This window comes from Macaca nemestrina, chromosome 17, assembly GCF_043159975.1.
Source record: "Macaca nemestrina isolate mMacNem1 chromosome 17, mMacNem.hap1, whole genome shotgun sequence".
In the NCBI taxonomy this organism is placed as follows: domain Eukaryota; kingdom Metazoa; phylum Chordata; class Mammalia; order Primates; family Cercopithecidae; genus Macaca; species Macaca nemestrina.
In genome coordinates, this window is record NC_092141.1 from 92,066,027 (window position 1) to 92,082,799 (window position 16,773).

A 16,773-nucleotide genomic window follows, 5' to 3' on the forward strand; every position below is an offset into this window, starting at 1 on the left:
CTAAGGAAGCTGGAAGTTTCTCACAATGAATCCTGTGTTTGGCAAAGACAAGGAATTTGCTTTGATATTATTGCCTTGAAGAAAGTCAAATGTTTGCGCGGGTCTCCTGTTTGGGGAGGCCGGTCCCTTTGTGAGGGGATCTGGTTGCCATGGTCTCGGCAGGAAAAACTCACATGGAGGCGAGATATTAACATTCCTTCTCCTGGAGAGAAGAGGGTGGGATTGGGCTTCATTTTGGGTTCAGCGAGTGGCCACATTATTAGGAAACGCGGGGCCGAATCGTAATAAATGAACCAACCCATTTCAAACACCCAGCACTTCTGAAAAGAGAGACTTTGGATCTATGTTATCTAACGGTCAGTGTAACTCTCCCTATTCAAGAAAAAATATTATTACAGAAAACTATGTCCCTTTCAGCTATAACCAAACCAACCCCATTTTATCAAAGTGTAGAACAGGGTCCTCGTGAGGTCTCCTTACCCACCTTCAGACAGGAAGCAGGACAGCTCATCTCAGACCTTCGCATGGGCCTTCAGAACTTTACCACAGATCGCTTTTATTGTTGATAGAATTCATACAAATGGGATGTGACTCAAGTTAGAGCTAAGCTATAAAAAGTATTTAATGAAAAGCAAAATGTTTTGAATATGGACGAATGTTTTTAGACAAGGAGTGTCACAACAGTCACCAAAATACTTTAAATTTGTTTTCATCCAACTATAAAAGATGCAAAACACCCTCTAATATTCTTTAACTTAAAAGAACACTAGGCTGGGCGCGGTGGCTCATGCCTGTAATCCCAGCACTTTGCGAGGCCGAGGTGGGTGGATCATGAGGTCAGGAGATCGAGACCATCCTGGTCAACACGGTGAAATCCCATCTCTACTAAAAATACAAAGAAAATTAGCCGGGTGAGGTGGCGGGCGCCTGTAGTCCCAGCTACTCGGGAGGCTGAGGCAGGAGAATAGCGTGAACCCAGGAGGTGGAGCTTGCAGTGAGCTGAGATCCGGCCACTGCACTCCAGCCTGGGCGACAGAGCGAGATTCTGTCTCAAAAAAAAAAAAAAAAGAAAAAAAAAGAAAAAGAATATTAAAGGATGTTTATGGTAGTTTCAAAAACCAATTTGTCTAAACACATTTCAGAAGCAAGTTGAAACAGACATTCTACCAATTTATAAAGAGTTTTCTATTTCAAACCCACAAAAGATAATGAAAACAAGACACAACTCGGGAAAACATCTTCCAAATACACAAGATGATGATGATGACGGACAGCTGCCAACACCTCCTGAGTGCCCACCGCCCATCCCAGGGCAGAACAGGCACTCGCCTCCCCAGGTGCATTTCCTCCCTGTGCCTGTTTATGCCCCTGGCTTTTCGACACCCTGCCGAGGGCCCATGGCCCGCGCCTGTTCTAGACACCGTGTGGATTAGCTCATTTCACACCTCACAGTGCTCCAAGACGGGTACTGACTACCACGGCCTATTAACGAATAAGGAAACGGAGGCAGAGCGAGGCGGCCGTGGAGCCGACTCCACCAGCCTGGCCCCGCTAGCCTGGCCCCACACCTGAGTCTCCTTCACTCCTGTGTCTTCTGAGCCCCAAAGCGCTGCAGGAGAAGAGCTGGGACCGCGAGCTGCTCCTGTTCACTGAGACACCCCGCGGGTGAGCCTGTGATTATGTGACTCTCACAGATCTGAACAGGACCCAACAGGACTTAACTCCACAGGCTCTCACATAGGGACATTCCAGAGAGACTCTAAACCCTCAGCCGCTTGCCCCTGAAATACGTCGTAGCTATGAGACTCCCTCAGGACCAAGCCCACCAGAAAGTGGGGCGAAGCCACCCATTCCTGAGCACATTCTAAAGCAGTGGCTCCTGATCCCGGATGCATCTCAGAATCTTCTGGAAAGCTTTTAAGAGCCCAATGCCCATGCTGCACCCCAGACTGATTACATGAGAATATCTTAGGGTTAGACTCAGGCATTGGTTTTATAAAACTCACTGATGATTCTAACATGCGGCAAAGTGGACGCCATTATTTTAGAGAAGCTGTGACTCCTAAAATCCGTAGGAACCTGTCCACCAACTAAAAATGTCTCCTCTGCCAACCTCGACTTTTTCGGCCCCATGCAATAGAGGCGGGCATATTGTTTTCAAGTCTTACACGGAAACTTTAAAGTCAAACTAAAAGCACCCTGATCTATTACCATCAAAGCTGAGAACACAAGCTAATCATTCAACATAAAAACAGAAGGTGTATGAAGAAACCTCGACACATCTTGACCCAGCATCATGAAATTTCAAAATTCAAAACCCCAAAAGAAAACTTAAACACTTTGAGAAACAATACCTTTAAAATAACAAGAGTCAGACTGGCGTATGATTTCTTATTAGAAACACAGACACTATGGCTGAACCCGGGAGGCGGAGCTTGCAGTGAGCCGAGATTGCGCCACTGCACTCTAGCCTGGGCCACGAGCGAGACTCTGTCTCAAAAAAAAAAAAAAAAAAAAGAAACACAGACACTAGCATATAATAAGGCAATCCCTTTAAAATTCTAAGAAAAATTATTTTGCACCTAGAATTCTATACCCAGCCAAACTGTCAACTGAGCATAAAAATATTCTCGAGCAAGAGAAATAAGCAGAAAAAAAAAGGTTGAAAAAATAATGGCTGAAAAATTCTCAAACTACTACAATTTTACTGGAGGAGCTCAAGGGTATATGTAAATATGCAGAAGAAAAAATAGCAAACATAGAGATAGATGGATAAGTCTGAATCTGAAAACGGAGAGAAAGAAGAATGAAGAAAGTGAAGAGCATCTCAGAGGAAGCTGGAATACTATTAACTGTACCAACATATACACAATGCAAGTACCACAAGGAGAGGCAAGAGAAATAAGCAGAAAAAAAAGTTTTAAAAAATAATGGCTGAAAAATTCTCAAATTATTGAAAAACATTCATCTACACATCCAGAAAGCTCAACAAACTCCATGTAGGATAAACACAAAAGATTCGCAGCTAAACACATGATTGTAAAAATGCTGAAAGCCAAAGATGAGGACAAAATATTGTGACAAGACAAAATCACTTGTCACTTACAAGAGACCCTCAATAAGATCAACAGCTTACTTCTCACCGGAAACAATGAAGGCCACAGGCAATGGAATAGCACAGACCCACTGTAAAACATCAGAAGTCAAAAATGTGTGGGGGCCTGTGAGCTGTGACTCACTGCCACTGCCCGGCATCATGACAGAACCAGTTTCTACTGAATTTGTATTTGCCTCTGAACCATCATAAAGCTGAAAAATGGTAAGTTAAACTATCATAAGTTGGGGACCATCTGTATTCACAGTGCTCAAAGAAAAACACTGTCAATTACGAATCCTATACCCAGCAAAGCCATCTTTCAAAAACGAAGAAGCAATTAAGACATTCTAAGATAAACAAAAACTGAGGGAGTTCATTGCAGGGCTGAAATGAAAGGACACTAAACAGGAACTCATAGACAAAGAAGAAATGAAGAACGGTGATAAAGTTTACTACACAGGTAAATATAAAAGATAGTATTATTTTGGTTTGTAGTTTTCCCTACATGCTTTTAAAACAAACACAGAAAACAAGCCGGGTGCTGTGGCTCACGCCTATAATCCCAGCACTTTGGGAGGCCGAGGTGGATGGATCACTTGAGTCCAGGAATTCGAGACCAGCCTGGGCAACAGAGCAAAACCCCATCTCTACCAAAAATGCAAAACTTACCCAGGTGTGCTGGCATGCACCTGTAGTCCCAGCTACTTGGAGGTTGAGGCACAAGAATTGCTTGAACCCACTGGGTGGAGGTTGTGGTGAGCCAAAATCATGCCACTGCGCTCCAGCCTGGGTGACAGTGTGAGCCCCTGCCCCCTACCGCCACACACACACCAGAAAACAATTATAAATCTACATTCATGAAAATAACTTATGAATTTGTTAATGTTACACAATTGAAGCTAAGTATTAATTCAAACTACATTGTTATAAATTTAAGATGTTCATTGTAATCCTCACAGTAACCACTAAGAAGATCATTTAAAAATATACAGAAAAGGAAATGAGAAGGGAATCAAAATGGCACATTAGAAATAAGCAATTAAACAGAAAATAAGGCAGTAATACAGGATTGAGGAATAAAAAAGACATAAGACATATAGCAAGCAAATAGCAAAATGACAAAAGTCCTTCCTTGTCAGTAATCACTTTAAATGTAAATGGAGTAAATTCTCCAATTAAAAGGCAAAGACTGGCAGAATAGATCTTAAAAATTATGATCCATCTAAATGCTGTCTATATGAGGAATTCACTTTAGATCCAAAGGCACAAATAGGCTGAAAGTGAAACAAGGGAAAGAGATATTCCACGCAACTAGTAATCAAAGCGTGCTGGCGTGGCTGTACTGATATCAGACAAAATAGACTTCAAGTCAAAAATTATTATAAAAGACAAAGACTATATATTGATAAAAGGGTCAATTGATCAAGAAGATGATGTAACAAGTATAAAACTGTACACATCTGATAAGAGGGTCACAAAATTAAGAAAGGCAAAGATTGACTGAACAGGAGGGAGAAATAGTTCTACTGTAACAGTCAGAGATTCAACATTCTACTTTCAATAATGGAGAGAACATCTAGACAGAAGATAATAAAGAAACAGAGAACATGAACAATACTATAAACTAACTAGACTTAAAAGAAATACACAGAATACTCCACTCGACAGCAGCAGAACTCACATTCTCAGGTGCACAGGGTGCATTATCCAGGACAGATGACACGTCAGGCCATAAAATGTACCTTAAACATTTTTTTTTTTTTTTTTTTTTTTGAGACGGAGTCTCGCTCTGCCGCCCAGGCTGGAGTGCAGTGGCCGGATCTCAGCTCACTGCAAGCTCCGCCCCCCGGGTTCCCGCCATTCTCCTGCCTCAGCCTCCCCAGTAGCTGGGACTACAGGCGACCGCCACCTCGCCCGGCTAGTTTTTTTTTTGTATTTTTTAGTAGAGACGGGGTTTCACCGTGTTAGCCAGGATGGTCTCGATCTCCCGACCTCGTGATCCACCCGTCTCGGCCTCCCAAAGTGCTGGGATTACAGGCTTGAGCCACCGCGCCCGGCCCATTTTAGATTGAAATTATATGAAGTATCTTCTCTGACCACAGTGAAATGAAACTAGGAATAAATAACAGAAGTAAAACTGAAAAATTCATAAATGAAAGCTAAACAATATACTCTTCAGCAACCCATATATCAAAGAAGAAATCATAAGGCTAATTCGAATATACTCAGAGACAAATGAAAACAAAAACACAACAAACCAAAACTTTCAGGACGTAGAAAAATCAGTGCATAGAAAGGAATTTATAGCTATATATGCCTACATAAAAGGTCTAAAATCAAGAATCTAAAAGTACACCCTAAGAAGCCAGAAAAAGAAAAATAAACTAAACACACAACTAGCAGAAGAAAGAAAATAGTGAAGATTAGAGTGAAAATAAACAATAACAAAGCAATAGCAAATTAACAGAAAAAGTTGATTCTTTGAAGACAGTCAACAAAATTGACAAACCCAACTTGACTAAGAAGAAAAGAAAGACAATTCAAAACGCTGAGATAAAAAGTGAAAGTGGTACATCACTCCCAAACTTAACAGACGCTAAAAGGATTATGACAGTATGAAGAACTGTATGCCAAAAAATTAGATAACCTAGATGAAATGGACAAATTCCTAGAAACAAACAAACTACCAAAATTGACTCAAGAAGAAATTTTAAAAAATCTGAACACACCTATAACAAATAAAGAGATGGACTCAGTAATTAAAAAAAAAACAACCTCCCAACAAAAAAGCCCAGAGTCAGGTGACTTCACTGATGAATTCTACCAAACGTAGAGAATCACTAACACCAATCCTTCCCAAACTCTTCCAAAAAAAACAAGAGGAAGAAACACTTATTCTATGAGGCCAGTATTACTCTGATACCAAAGTCACACAAAGATAACATATGAGTAGGAACCTATAGGCCAATATTCCTTACGAATATATATGCAAAAATCTTGAACAACATATGAGCAAACTGAATCCAGCAGTATACTAGAAAGATTATACACCATGAACAAGAGGGATTTATTCCAATAATGCAAGGACGGTTCAACACAGGATATCAATCAACATAATCCATCATCTTCACAGAATAAAAGGAAAAAAACTATACGATCATCTCAAATGGGTGTAGAAAAGGCATTTGACATAATCTGACACCCTTTCATGATTTAAAAATTCAACAAACTAGAATTAAAAGGGAACCTCCTTAGCGTAACAAATGGTGTTTATAAAAATCTACAGCTAATATCATACTCAGTGGTGGAAGACTGGAAGCTTTTCCCCTAAAATTGCTTAGGAGAACCTAAGCAAGGATGTCCACTTTCACCACTTCTATTCAGCACTGTCCTGGAAGCACTAGCCAGAGCAATTAAGAAAGAAAAAGGCCAGGAGTTTGAGACCAGCCTGGCCAACACAGAGAAACCCCGTCTCTACTAGAAATACAAAAAAATTAGCTGGTTGTGGTGGCGCACACCTGTAGTCCCAGCTACTCAGGAGGCTGAGGCATGAGAATTGCTTGAACCCAGGAGGCAGAGGTTGCACTGAGCTGAGACTGTGCCACTGCAATCCAGCCTGGACAACAGAGCAAGACTGTGTCTCAAAAAAAAAAAAAAAAAAAAAAAAAAAAAGGAAGGAAAGAAAGAAAAAGAAAGAAAGAATCTAAATTGTAAAAGAAGTAGTAAAACTATCTCTAGTCATAGATAACATGATTTTAAATACAGGAAATCATAAAAACCCACAAAGAACAAACTGTTAAGAGTTAATAAAAATTGCAGGATATAAGGTCAACACTAAGAAAAATCAGTTGTTTATCCACTATAAATAAGCAACCTCAAAGGAAATGAAGAAAACAATTCACAAAATTTATCACAAAGCTAAAGTAATCAAAACAATGAGACACTGGTGTAAGGACAGACATACGGACCAACGAGACACTCGTGTAAGGGCAGACATACGGACCAATGAGACACTCGTGTAAGGACAGACATATGGACCAATAAGACACTGGTGTAAGGACAGACATACGGACCAATGAGACACTCGTGTAAGGACAGACATACGGACCAATGAGACAGTTGTGTAAGGACAGACATACGGACCAATGAGACACTGGTGTAAGGACAGACATACGGACCAATGAGACACTGGTGTAAGGACAGACATACGGACCAATGAGACACTGGTGTAAGGACAGACATACGGACCAATGAGACACTCGTGTAAGGACAGACATACGGACCAATGAGACACTGGTGTAAGGACAGACATACGGACCAATGAGACACTGGTGTAAGGACAGACATATGGACCAATGAGACACTCATGTAAGGACAGACATACGGCCCAACAGAATAGAATCTGGAGTCTAGGAATGGATCCATACATTGATGGTTAATGGATTTTTGACCAAGATAATTCAGTGGAGAAACAATAGTCTTTTAAATGGTGTTGGAAAAACTGAGTATCTACATACGAAAAGAATGAAGCAGGACCTTTGCCTCACACCATATATAAAAATTAAGTCAAAATGGATCAAAGGCCTAAATATAAGAGCTACAAGTATAACTCTGGAGAAAACATACGGATAAAATCTTCATGACCTTGATTTAGCTGTGGCTTCTTAGAAATGACACCAAAAGCCACAAAAGAAATAATAGATAAATGAGATTTTTGTCTTCATCAAAATCATAAGTCTTTTGTGCATCAAAGAACATTCTCGAGAGGGTGAAAAGATAACCCAAAGAATGTGGAAAAAATTGCAAATTATATATAATAAAGCTCCAGTATCCAGAACATATAAGGAGCTCTTACAATTCAACAATGAAAACACATATAGCTCAATTCTTAAAATGGCCAAAATACTTGAATAAACATTTCTTCAAAGAAGATATACATACATACATACATACATACATACATTTATTTACTTATTTATTATTTTTTGAGATGGAGTTTTGCTCTTGTTGCCAGACTGGAGTCCAATGGCACGATCTCAGCTCACAGCAACCTCTGCGTCCTGGGTTCAAGCAATTCTCCTGCCTCAACCTCCCAAGTAGCTGGGATTACAGGCAGGGGCCATTATGCCAAGCTAATTTTTGTATTTTTAGTAGAGACGGGGTTTCACCATATTGGGCAGCCTGATCTCGAACTCCTGATCTCTGGTGATCCACCCAACTTGGCCTCCCAAAGTGTTGGGATAACAGGCATGACCCACCAAACCCTGCCCATTTATTTTTTATTATTTATTTTGAGATGGGGTCTCACTCTGTCACCCAGGCTGGAGTGCAATGGCGCTATCTTGGCTCACTGCAACCTCCGCCTCCCGGGTTCAAGCGATTCTCTTGCCTCAGCCTCCTGAGTAGCTGGGATTACAGGTGCCCACCACCACGCCTGGCTAACTTTTGTATTTTTAGTAGAGACAGGGGTTTCACCATGTTGGCCAGGCTGGTCTCAAACTCCTGACCTCAGGTGATCCACCCGCCTCAGCCTCCCAAAGTGCCGAATTACAGGCGTGAGTCACCACACACCTGGCCCAAGAAAGATATATAAATGGCCAACAAGCACATGAAAAGAGGTACAACATCCTTAGTCAACAAGGAAATTCAAATTGAAACCACAATGAGATGCCACTTCACACCCACCAGCATGGCTATAATTTAAAAAACAGAAAATAACAAGTGTTGATGAGGATAAGTAGAAATTGGAACGTTCATACATTGCTGGTAGAACGTAAAACGCACCCACTGTGGAAAAGTTTGGCAGCTTCAGCATGTTAAACACAGAATTACTGTGTGAGCCAGAAATTCTACACCAAGGAATATACCCAAAGGATTTGAAAACCAGGGTTCAAACAACAGCCGTACACAAAGGTTCATACAGTCACCATTCGCAGCAGCAAACAGTAGAACAACCCAAATGTCCGTTGCCTGACAAATGGACACACAAAACCTGGCACACATGTACAACTGAATATTATCCTCCCATAAAAAGGAATGGAGCACTGATACATGCCACAGCACAGAGGAATGTTAAAACATTATGCTAGGGCCGGGCGCGGTGGCTCACGCCTGTAATCCCAGCACTTTGGGAGGCCGAGACGGGCGGATCACGAGGTCAGGAGATCGAGACCATCCTTGCGAACACGGTGAAACCCCGTCTCTACTAAAAATACAAAAAATTAGCCGGGCATGGTGGCAGGCACCTATAGTCCCACCTACTCGGGAGGCTGAGGGAGGAGAATGGCGTGAACCTGGGAGGCAGGGCTTGCAGTGAGCTGAGATCGCGCCCCTGCACTCCAGCCTGGGCAACAGAGCGAGACTCCGTCTCCAAAAAAAAAATTTTTTTGCTAAATGAAGCCAGTTACAAAAGAGCACGTGTAACCTTACTCCATTCATATGAAATGTCCAGAATAGGCAAATCCACAGAGACAGAAAGCAGACGAGTGGTCGCTAGGGATAGAAGAACCCGCGTGCCACTGCAGAATACCACAGACTGGGTGGCAGAAGGGGTTTTTCACAGTTGTGGAGGCTGGGAAATCCCAGAGTAATCCTCCAGCAGAGTCAGTGTCTGGTGAGGGCCACTTCCTGGCTCACACAGGTGCCTTCTCCCTGTGTTCTTACAGAGCTCTGTGGGGCCTCTTTTATAAGGGCACTAATCTCATTCATGAGGCCCCACCCTCATGTCCTAATCACCTCCCAAAGTTCCCACCTAACATCATTCTAATACTATCACCCCGGGGGTTTCAAATATGAATTTGGGGGGAGGTGGACACAGACAGTCAGATCATAGTGATAAATCCCTACCTAACAAGAAGAAATTTTATGTCTACTAGGTTCTTTCTTTCCTTTCTTTCTTTTCTCTTTGTCTTTCTTTGTCTTTCTCTCTTTCCTTCCTTCCTTCCTTCCTCTTTCTTCTCTTTCTCTCTCTTTTTTTGAGATGGAGTCTTGCTCTGTCACCCAGGCTGGAGTGCAGTGGCATGATCTTGGTTCACTGCAACATCTGCCTTCTGGGTTCAAGCAATTCTCCTGCCTCAGCCTCCCAAATAGCTGTGATTACAGGCATGTGCCACTACAACTGGCTAATTTTTGTATTTTTTGGTAAAGATGGGGTTTCCCCATGTTGTCCAGGCTGGTCTTGAACGCCTGACCTCAAGTGATCTGCCTGCCTTGGCCTCCCAAAGTGCTGGGATTAGAGTTGTGAGCCACCATGCCTGGCCTCTACTAGGTTCTTAATAAGTGGTAGACCCAGTTACCACCAGGATACTTTTTGTCAGTATTTGAACAACACCAAACTGTTTCAGTATGTAAGCTGATAAGAAACCACGAATTATAGTCTAATAATCTAAGCATGTTTACTTACCGCCTCGGGGAGAAAGAGAATCGTGCCCCCCAATGATCACGTGGACACCAGAATCTTCCAGTTTCACTCTCCATTTTTCAATGATAGCCCCAGACTTGTCCTGAAAGCAGAACGCTGGCGGGTGAGGAAACTGCCCTCAGAAGAGTCAACCGTTGCTGACACTGGGGCTGAGTCACCCGATAGGAAGTTGATACAAACCTTACTGGCATCATTGAAAACAGACAGCTCCATCGTGCCTTCAAAGTCCTGCTGCAAAACAGACCTCAAACATTCATCCAGCCATGGTTCAGCATTGTGGACTGGGAGGATAATAGACTGGAATTTAAAAAAATGGATTAATAGAAGTGTGTAAACTTAGTTCCCTTTCCATGGCTCTAATTTACCTCCCCTTCACCATCCGCACATATGCCGTGACAAACAAAAGGTGTCCACCCCTTCTCTCCAGGCTCTTAACATGCTCATAAGATTTTTTATGCCTTAGCTTTCCCTGAACTGCCTTCCATATGCTTTTGAAAGGGGGAAAAAAAAAACTGAAAGGACTTTGGGAGGCCGAGGCGGGCGGATCACGAGGTCAGGAGATCGAGACCATCCTGCCTAACACAGTGAAACCCCATCTCTACTAAAAATACAAAAAATTAGCCAGGCATGGTGGCGGCGCCTGTAGTCCCAGCTACTCGGGAAGCTGAGGTGGGAGAATGGCGTGATCCTGGAAGGTGGAGGCTGCAGTGAGCTGAGATCACGCCACTGCACTCCAGCCTGGGCGACAGAGCGAGACTCTGTCTCAAAAACAACAACAACAACAACAAAAAACAAATAAAAACAAAAACAAAAAAACTGAAAGGCATCAAACTGTTCCCAATTCAATGGTAAATCATAAGTTTTCCAATGACTGATCAGAAACATCATTTTGGTTGAAACAAGTATCTGGGTATCTTCCAACCCACTGATGGAAATAACTGGTTGGTCATTTTCTAGGTGGAATAAGCATTTCAGCAAACCATGTTAGAAAATCCGCAACAAAGTAACCCCTTTAAGTAACCCCTGGCTCACAAAAAACAATGTTTTAACAAAGTATCGGGCAGGCAGCTTTCAGAGAACCCAGCTGAGCAAATGGGAGTCCTGAGGTCCATCTCTGGATTCCTCTGTTCTACCTTCGTTTCGAGCTGACTTGGCACTAGCATTGTCCTTTTCTCATGAAGCCCAAAACCAAAACTTCTAAAGTGGGATGGAGTAAAACCAGTGAAACCCAATGCCAGCAAAACAACTGACTTAACAGGAGTTAAGTCTTAATTTTATACATTATAACATTAAGTGATACAGAGCAATACTCAGATATTAGTCTGTCCTCACCCTTAATTTACATCCAAAAAAGAAAAGTTGAAATTGTGTTGAAAACACAATTTAGTCAAGTCCTTTATAAATGAAACCTCACTCTATCCCTTCCTGGACTTAGGTTTATATGAATAAAGCAAGTTCTGGCCGGGCGCGGTAGCTCACACCTGTAATCCCAGCACTTTGGGGGTCTAAGGCAGGTGGATCATCTGAGGTCAGGAGTTCAAGACCAGCCTGACCAACATGGAGAAACCCCATCTCTACTAAAAACACAAAATTACTCTGGTATGGTGGCGCATGCCTGTAATCCCGGCTACTCAGGAGGCTGAGGCAGGAGAAATGCTTGAACCCGGGAGGCAGAGGTTGCGGTGAGCCGAGAGCGTGCCACAGCACTCCAGCCTGGGCAACGAGAGTGCAACTCTGTTAAAAAAAAAAAAAAAAAAAAAAAAAAAAAAAAAAAAAAAAAAAAAGAATAAAACGAGTTCCCTAATTTATTTACAAATTTATCTTAGTTTGGATTTACTTAAAGGAAAAGAAGGAAATAATTTTTCTCAAGATCTACAAAAGATAATGTTTCTATCCAAGATAGATCTTGATTAATCTGTCCCCAATTTTAGTAAGACTGGAATAAACAAGAAAAGAACAAAGGCTGGAATAAAAAAAAAAAAGAAAGAAAGAAACATGCTGAGCCTTTGGGCGACTGCTGATCCTACACCTCTGTGGTTGTTCACTGTTATCAGTCTATTGGCTGGGTCTGAACCCCGAGGGCCTCTGCTCCTGACTCTCCCGGCCGCATGGGGAAGGTGTTTGGGGCTTGTGGGCAGGTTTTCAGGGCAGGTGTTGGGGTAAGTGCTGGGCACGCAGGCAGGTGTGTGGGCACTGAGCAGGTTGCGGGTAGGTGTGTGGGATATGCAGGCAGGTACGCAGGGCAGGTGCATAGGCAGGTGTAGGGCACGGGCATGTATGCAGGACACAGAGCAGATGTGTGAAGCAGCGGTGCAGGCACAAGACGGGTATACGGGGCATGGGCAAGTGTGCCGGGAATGTGTGAGGGCAGATGTGTGGGGCGCGGGGTTGTGTGGGCACACGGACAGATGTGCAGACAGGTGTGTGCGGATGGGGAGGTGTGCGGGTGCGGACAGTGTACAGGGTGTGGGGCAAGTCTGCAGATCAGATGTGTGGAGCGCAGGACAGGTGTGCAGACCAGGTGTGTCGGGTGCAGAGGCGAGGCAGGTGCGCGGGGCACGAGTGTGGGGTGTGGGGCAGGTGCGCGGGGGCGGGGCAGGTGCGCGGGAGTGAGGCGGGAGCGAGGCGGGAGCGAGGCGGGAGCGAGGCAGGTGTGCGGGCGCGGGGAAGGAGCGCGGCGCAGGCGGGCGGGGACGAGGCAGGTGGGCCGTCCGTCCACCCCACGACCAGGTGAGGGCGAAGGCGAACGAGGAACTGCCTGAGCTCCCGGCCCCCAAGCTTCAAAATCAGAACGAGGAAGGTCGGTGAGGAGGCAGCGTTCTCGGGACTGGAGCAGGAAGCGCAGCCCGAGCTGCAGATCTCGGCCGCGCCCCGCGGGCTCCAATCCCGAGCGCCCCCGCACGCGCAGCCGCGCTCGCCCGCAGGGCCGAAGGGCTGCTCAGGGGGGAGGCTCCGGAGGCGAGCCCGAGAGGGGGTGCGGGGCTGCGGAGCCCGGAACGGGAGAGGGCTGGAGGGCGGGGTGAGGGGACGCGAGGACCCAGGCTGAGCGGCGGGGCGCCCTCCCCGCTGGCACCTACCACGTGGGCCTGCATGGCCTGGAGCTCCTCGGACGCCCCGCCCACGCCGCCGCGCTCGTCCCGCCGCTTCGGCCTACGGCGCCTGCGCGGGCGGCACCAGGAGGTGGGTCTGAGACCAGGCAGCTTCCGATTGGTGCAGAGCGGCGTCCATCGGCGTGGGCCTGCCCGCCGGCGCGTGGAAGGGGCGGGGCTGCGTGGGGCGGGGCCGGGAGGTCACGATCTCCGCCTTCCGCGCTGGGCCACGCCCCGGCCCGGGTCACCTCTGGCGCGGCCTCCTCGGCCCCTGGAAGCCTCCTGCCGTCCCCTGGGGCGTGCGTCCCGATCTCTGGTCCCCCAGTAGACGCCGCCGCGGGGAAGGCGGGGCTGTGCGAGGGCGCCGCGCTGCAAACCCCAGCCAGGCGGCCTGGAGGTTGCTGTAAAGCCTCAAACGAGGCTGATGTGTAAAAGAGTCTTTGCATTTCACCCGGGCTGTGCCACCTGACCGGGAAGGACGAGGGGAGTGGGGAGAGCAGGGCGTGCAGGACACGCGACGGCCCCGGGATGGGGGTGAGGGGTGAGGCCCTGACCCCACTGTGAGGTCCTCCAGGAGGAGGGGTGCCCAGGAGTGAGGCCCTGACCCCACTATGAGATCCTCCAGGAGGAGGGGTGCCCGGGGTGAGTTCCTGACCCCACTGGGAGATCCCCCAGGAGAAGTGCCCAGGGCTGAGGCCTTGACCCCACTGAGATGTCCCCCCAGGAGGAGGGGTGCCCGGGGTTAACTCCCCTAGGAGGAGGGGTACCCAGGAGTGAGGCTCTGACCCCACCATGAGGTCCCCCAGGAGAAGGGGTGCCCAGGAGTGAGGCCCTGACCCCACCAGGAGGCCCCCCAGGAGGAGGGGTGCCCAGGAGTGAGGCCCTGACCCCACCGGGAGGTCCCGCAGGAGGAAGGGGTGCCCGAGGAAAGACATGACGCCAGTGGCTCCCGGTACCCTCCACCTTTGCCCTCATTTCCGCCTCCCCATGCAGCCTTGGGAACTGCAGGGCTGGGAACCCGGAGAAGGCGGCTGGAATCTGGAGGAGCCTGGAGGTGGCCTTCCCTGCCAGGAACACAGGCCAGGCCCCATCTGTATCTAACCTTGTACTGGAGGAGCACAGAGCGGATATCTCCAGATCTGAGTCCTGAACGCGCGGCCGGGAACCCCAGCAGTCCTGAACTTGTCAGGGGAGCGGCCTGCCGTGAGAGGTCTCCCAGGCGGCTGTAAGGCCTCTGGAACCTCCCTGCTCGGAGGAGGTTGACTGGGGACAGGGCCGTGGAGGTCAGTAAAAGGGACGCTGCCATTAGCCCTGTGCTGTCCGCACACAGAGATTAAGCCCACTTGTGATTTGTTCCAGCTGATCTGAAGTAATGAGTAATTCACAATTAATGAGCACGGCTGTACACAGCCCTTCCTGGACAAATCCTCGACTGTGTAAAACTAAGATTGAATGCAAACCATTCTGTCAATTAACCGTTACAACAAAGCCAAACTTCTGTTAAGCATCACTTCGTAGATGATTTTTTTTCCTTAAATTGCCTCCTTGTCTGCAAAGCCTGTTTTGCAAGTGGAATGCTTAAGTCACATGAGTGGAAATGCAGCCTTATTTACAGTTTAGCAAAAGCAACCTGAGAATTTGCTTCCAAGGACCTCATGTTCTCCAGAGGTCGGAGTACGAGGAATCACTTCATTGGAAAGGACTTGGCAAAGAGTCGCCGTGTAGCTGCCAGAATGCACTGTAGACTCATGATAAGGTGGTGAGGGCCGGGGTGAGGGGCCACAGGTGGTTTCTGCACCTCCAAGCACATGGTATCCAGAACTGGGCTTGCCTCCCACCTTCCTTCCTGCACAGTTCCTGCTGCCAGAAATTTGCTTTTCACTGACTTCCCCCTAATTCAAATTTGATTAGAATCTCCTCTTTGGGAACATTCAAAGTGCCAAGGTGCATCTCAGAAATGCAAGGTTGCAGGGGCGGGGTCCTGAAATCCAAGGGTGGTGGGGCCTGAGATCACTGCCCTGGCAGTAGGAAGATCCTTGGGGAGAGGCCGGCAGAGGGCCTGGACCGAAGGCACTGACACCCTGGAGAGGCACAGGACGGGGGGCCTGGGACCTCAGAGCTGGCTGGGTTGAGGTCGTGTGGTCTTCATTCAGAGGGAAGTGAGGTGGTGAGGAAAGATGAACAGCGTCATGTGGGCAGCAGGGGGGGAAGTGACGCAAGACACCCCACAGCTTTGGGTTCACTGAGTGGGCAGTTATATTTATTTATTTTATTTTATTTTTGTAGAGATGGGGTCTTGCTGTTGCCCAGACTGGTCTCAAGCTCTTGGCCTCCCAGACTGCTGGGATTACCAGTGAGAGCCATTGCAGATGACCAGTTTTCTTTATTTTTAATTGTTTATGCAAAAGTTTTGGTGAATACTGGCTATATGGAGAGGCCTCAGTACCAATTGCCAGGGGCCTGGAGTAGGTGCAGTGGTCTCAATGTGTGTGTCCCCCCAAACCATATGTTGACACGTAACCCCCAAGGTGATGTGGTTGGGAGATGGGGCTTTAAGCAGGTGACTGGGCCGTGAGGGCTCTCCTCTCAAGATGGATGGGTGCCCTTCTGTCCCTTCCTCCATGTGAGGACCCATAGAAGGTGCCATCTCTGGGGAACAGGTTGTCACCAAACGCCACATCTGCTGACGCCTGGATCCTGGACTCGTTGGCCTCCAGAACTGTGTGCAGCACATTTCTGTTGTTTGTTCATCACATGGTCTGAGGTATTTTGTTACAGCAGCACAAATGGACCAAGACCCCAGGTCTCCAAATCGAAGAACTGCACAGCAGCCCCTCAGTGCTGGTGGGAGGCAGAGATTCCCTGCAGGTCTGCACAGATGGTGTTAGACTTGGGGGACACTGGGTCCCCAGTAAGAATGATTCTGCTGTGAGTGCAGCTAGTGAGGGCTGAGTTCGAGCTTGAAAGACAAGAGCCAGACGGGTTCCTGAGACAGCCTGATCCCCAAGACCTTCGTGTGCCCAAGTCTCCAGGGGGATGAACCTCAACAGACCTGGTTCGACCTCCCTCAGGCAGTGGGTGCCGCCTGGAGGTCGGGGTCACTTGAGACCGTACGAGACTCTGCGCGTGGTGACCACATCACCCCATAATAAAGCAGCCCACGAGGG

General features: G+C 46.8%; 1 protein-coding gene across 1 annotated transcript in view; it reads right to left on the reverse strand.

Moving 5' to 3' along the window:
* LOC105469355 (UDP-GlcNAc:betaGal beta-1,3-N-acetylglucosaminyltransferase like 1) overlaps positions 1–13,653 on the reverse strand; it is a 144,825-nt gene extending 131,172 nt beyond the window's left edge. The window contains exons 1-3 of the mRNA XM_071081935.1: positions 13,595–13,653; positions 10,698–10,814; positions 10,500–10,599 (exon numbers count right to left, since the gene is read on the reverse strand). Coding sequence (XP_070938036.1) covers positions 10,500–10,599; positions 10,698–10,814; positions 13,595–13,609 — 232 coding nt within the window. The 5' untranslated portion in view covers positions 13,610–13,653. The remainder of the gene's footprint in view (positions 1–10,499; positions 10,600–10,697; positions 10,815–13,594) is intronic.
* Between the last annotated feature and the right edge of the window lie 3,120 nt (positions 13,654–16,773).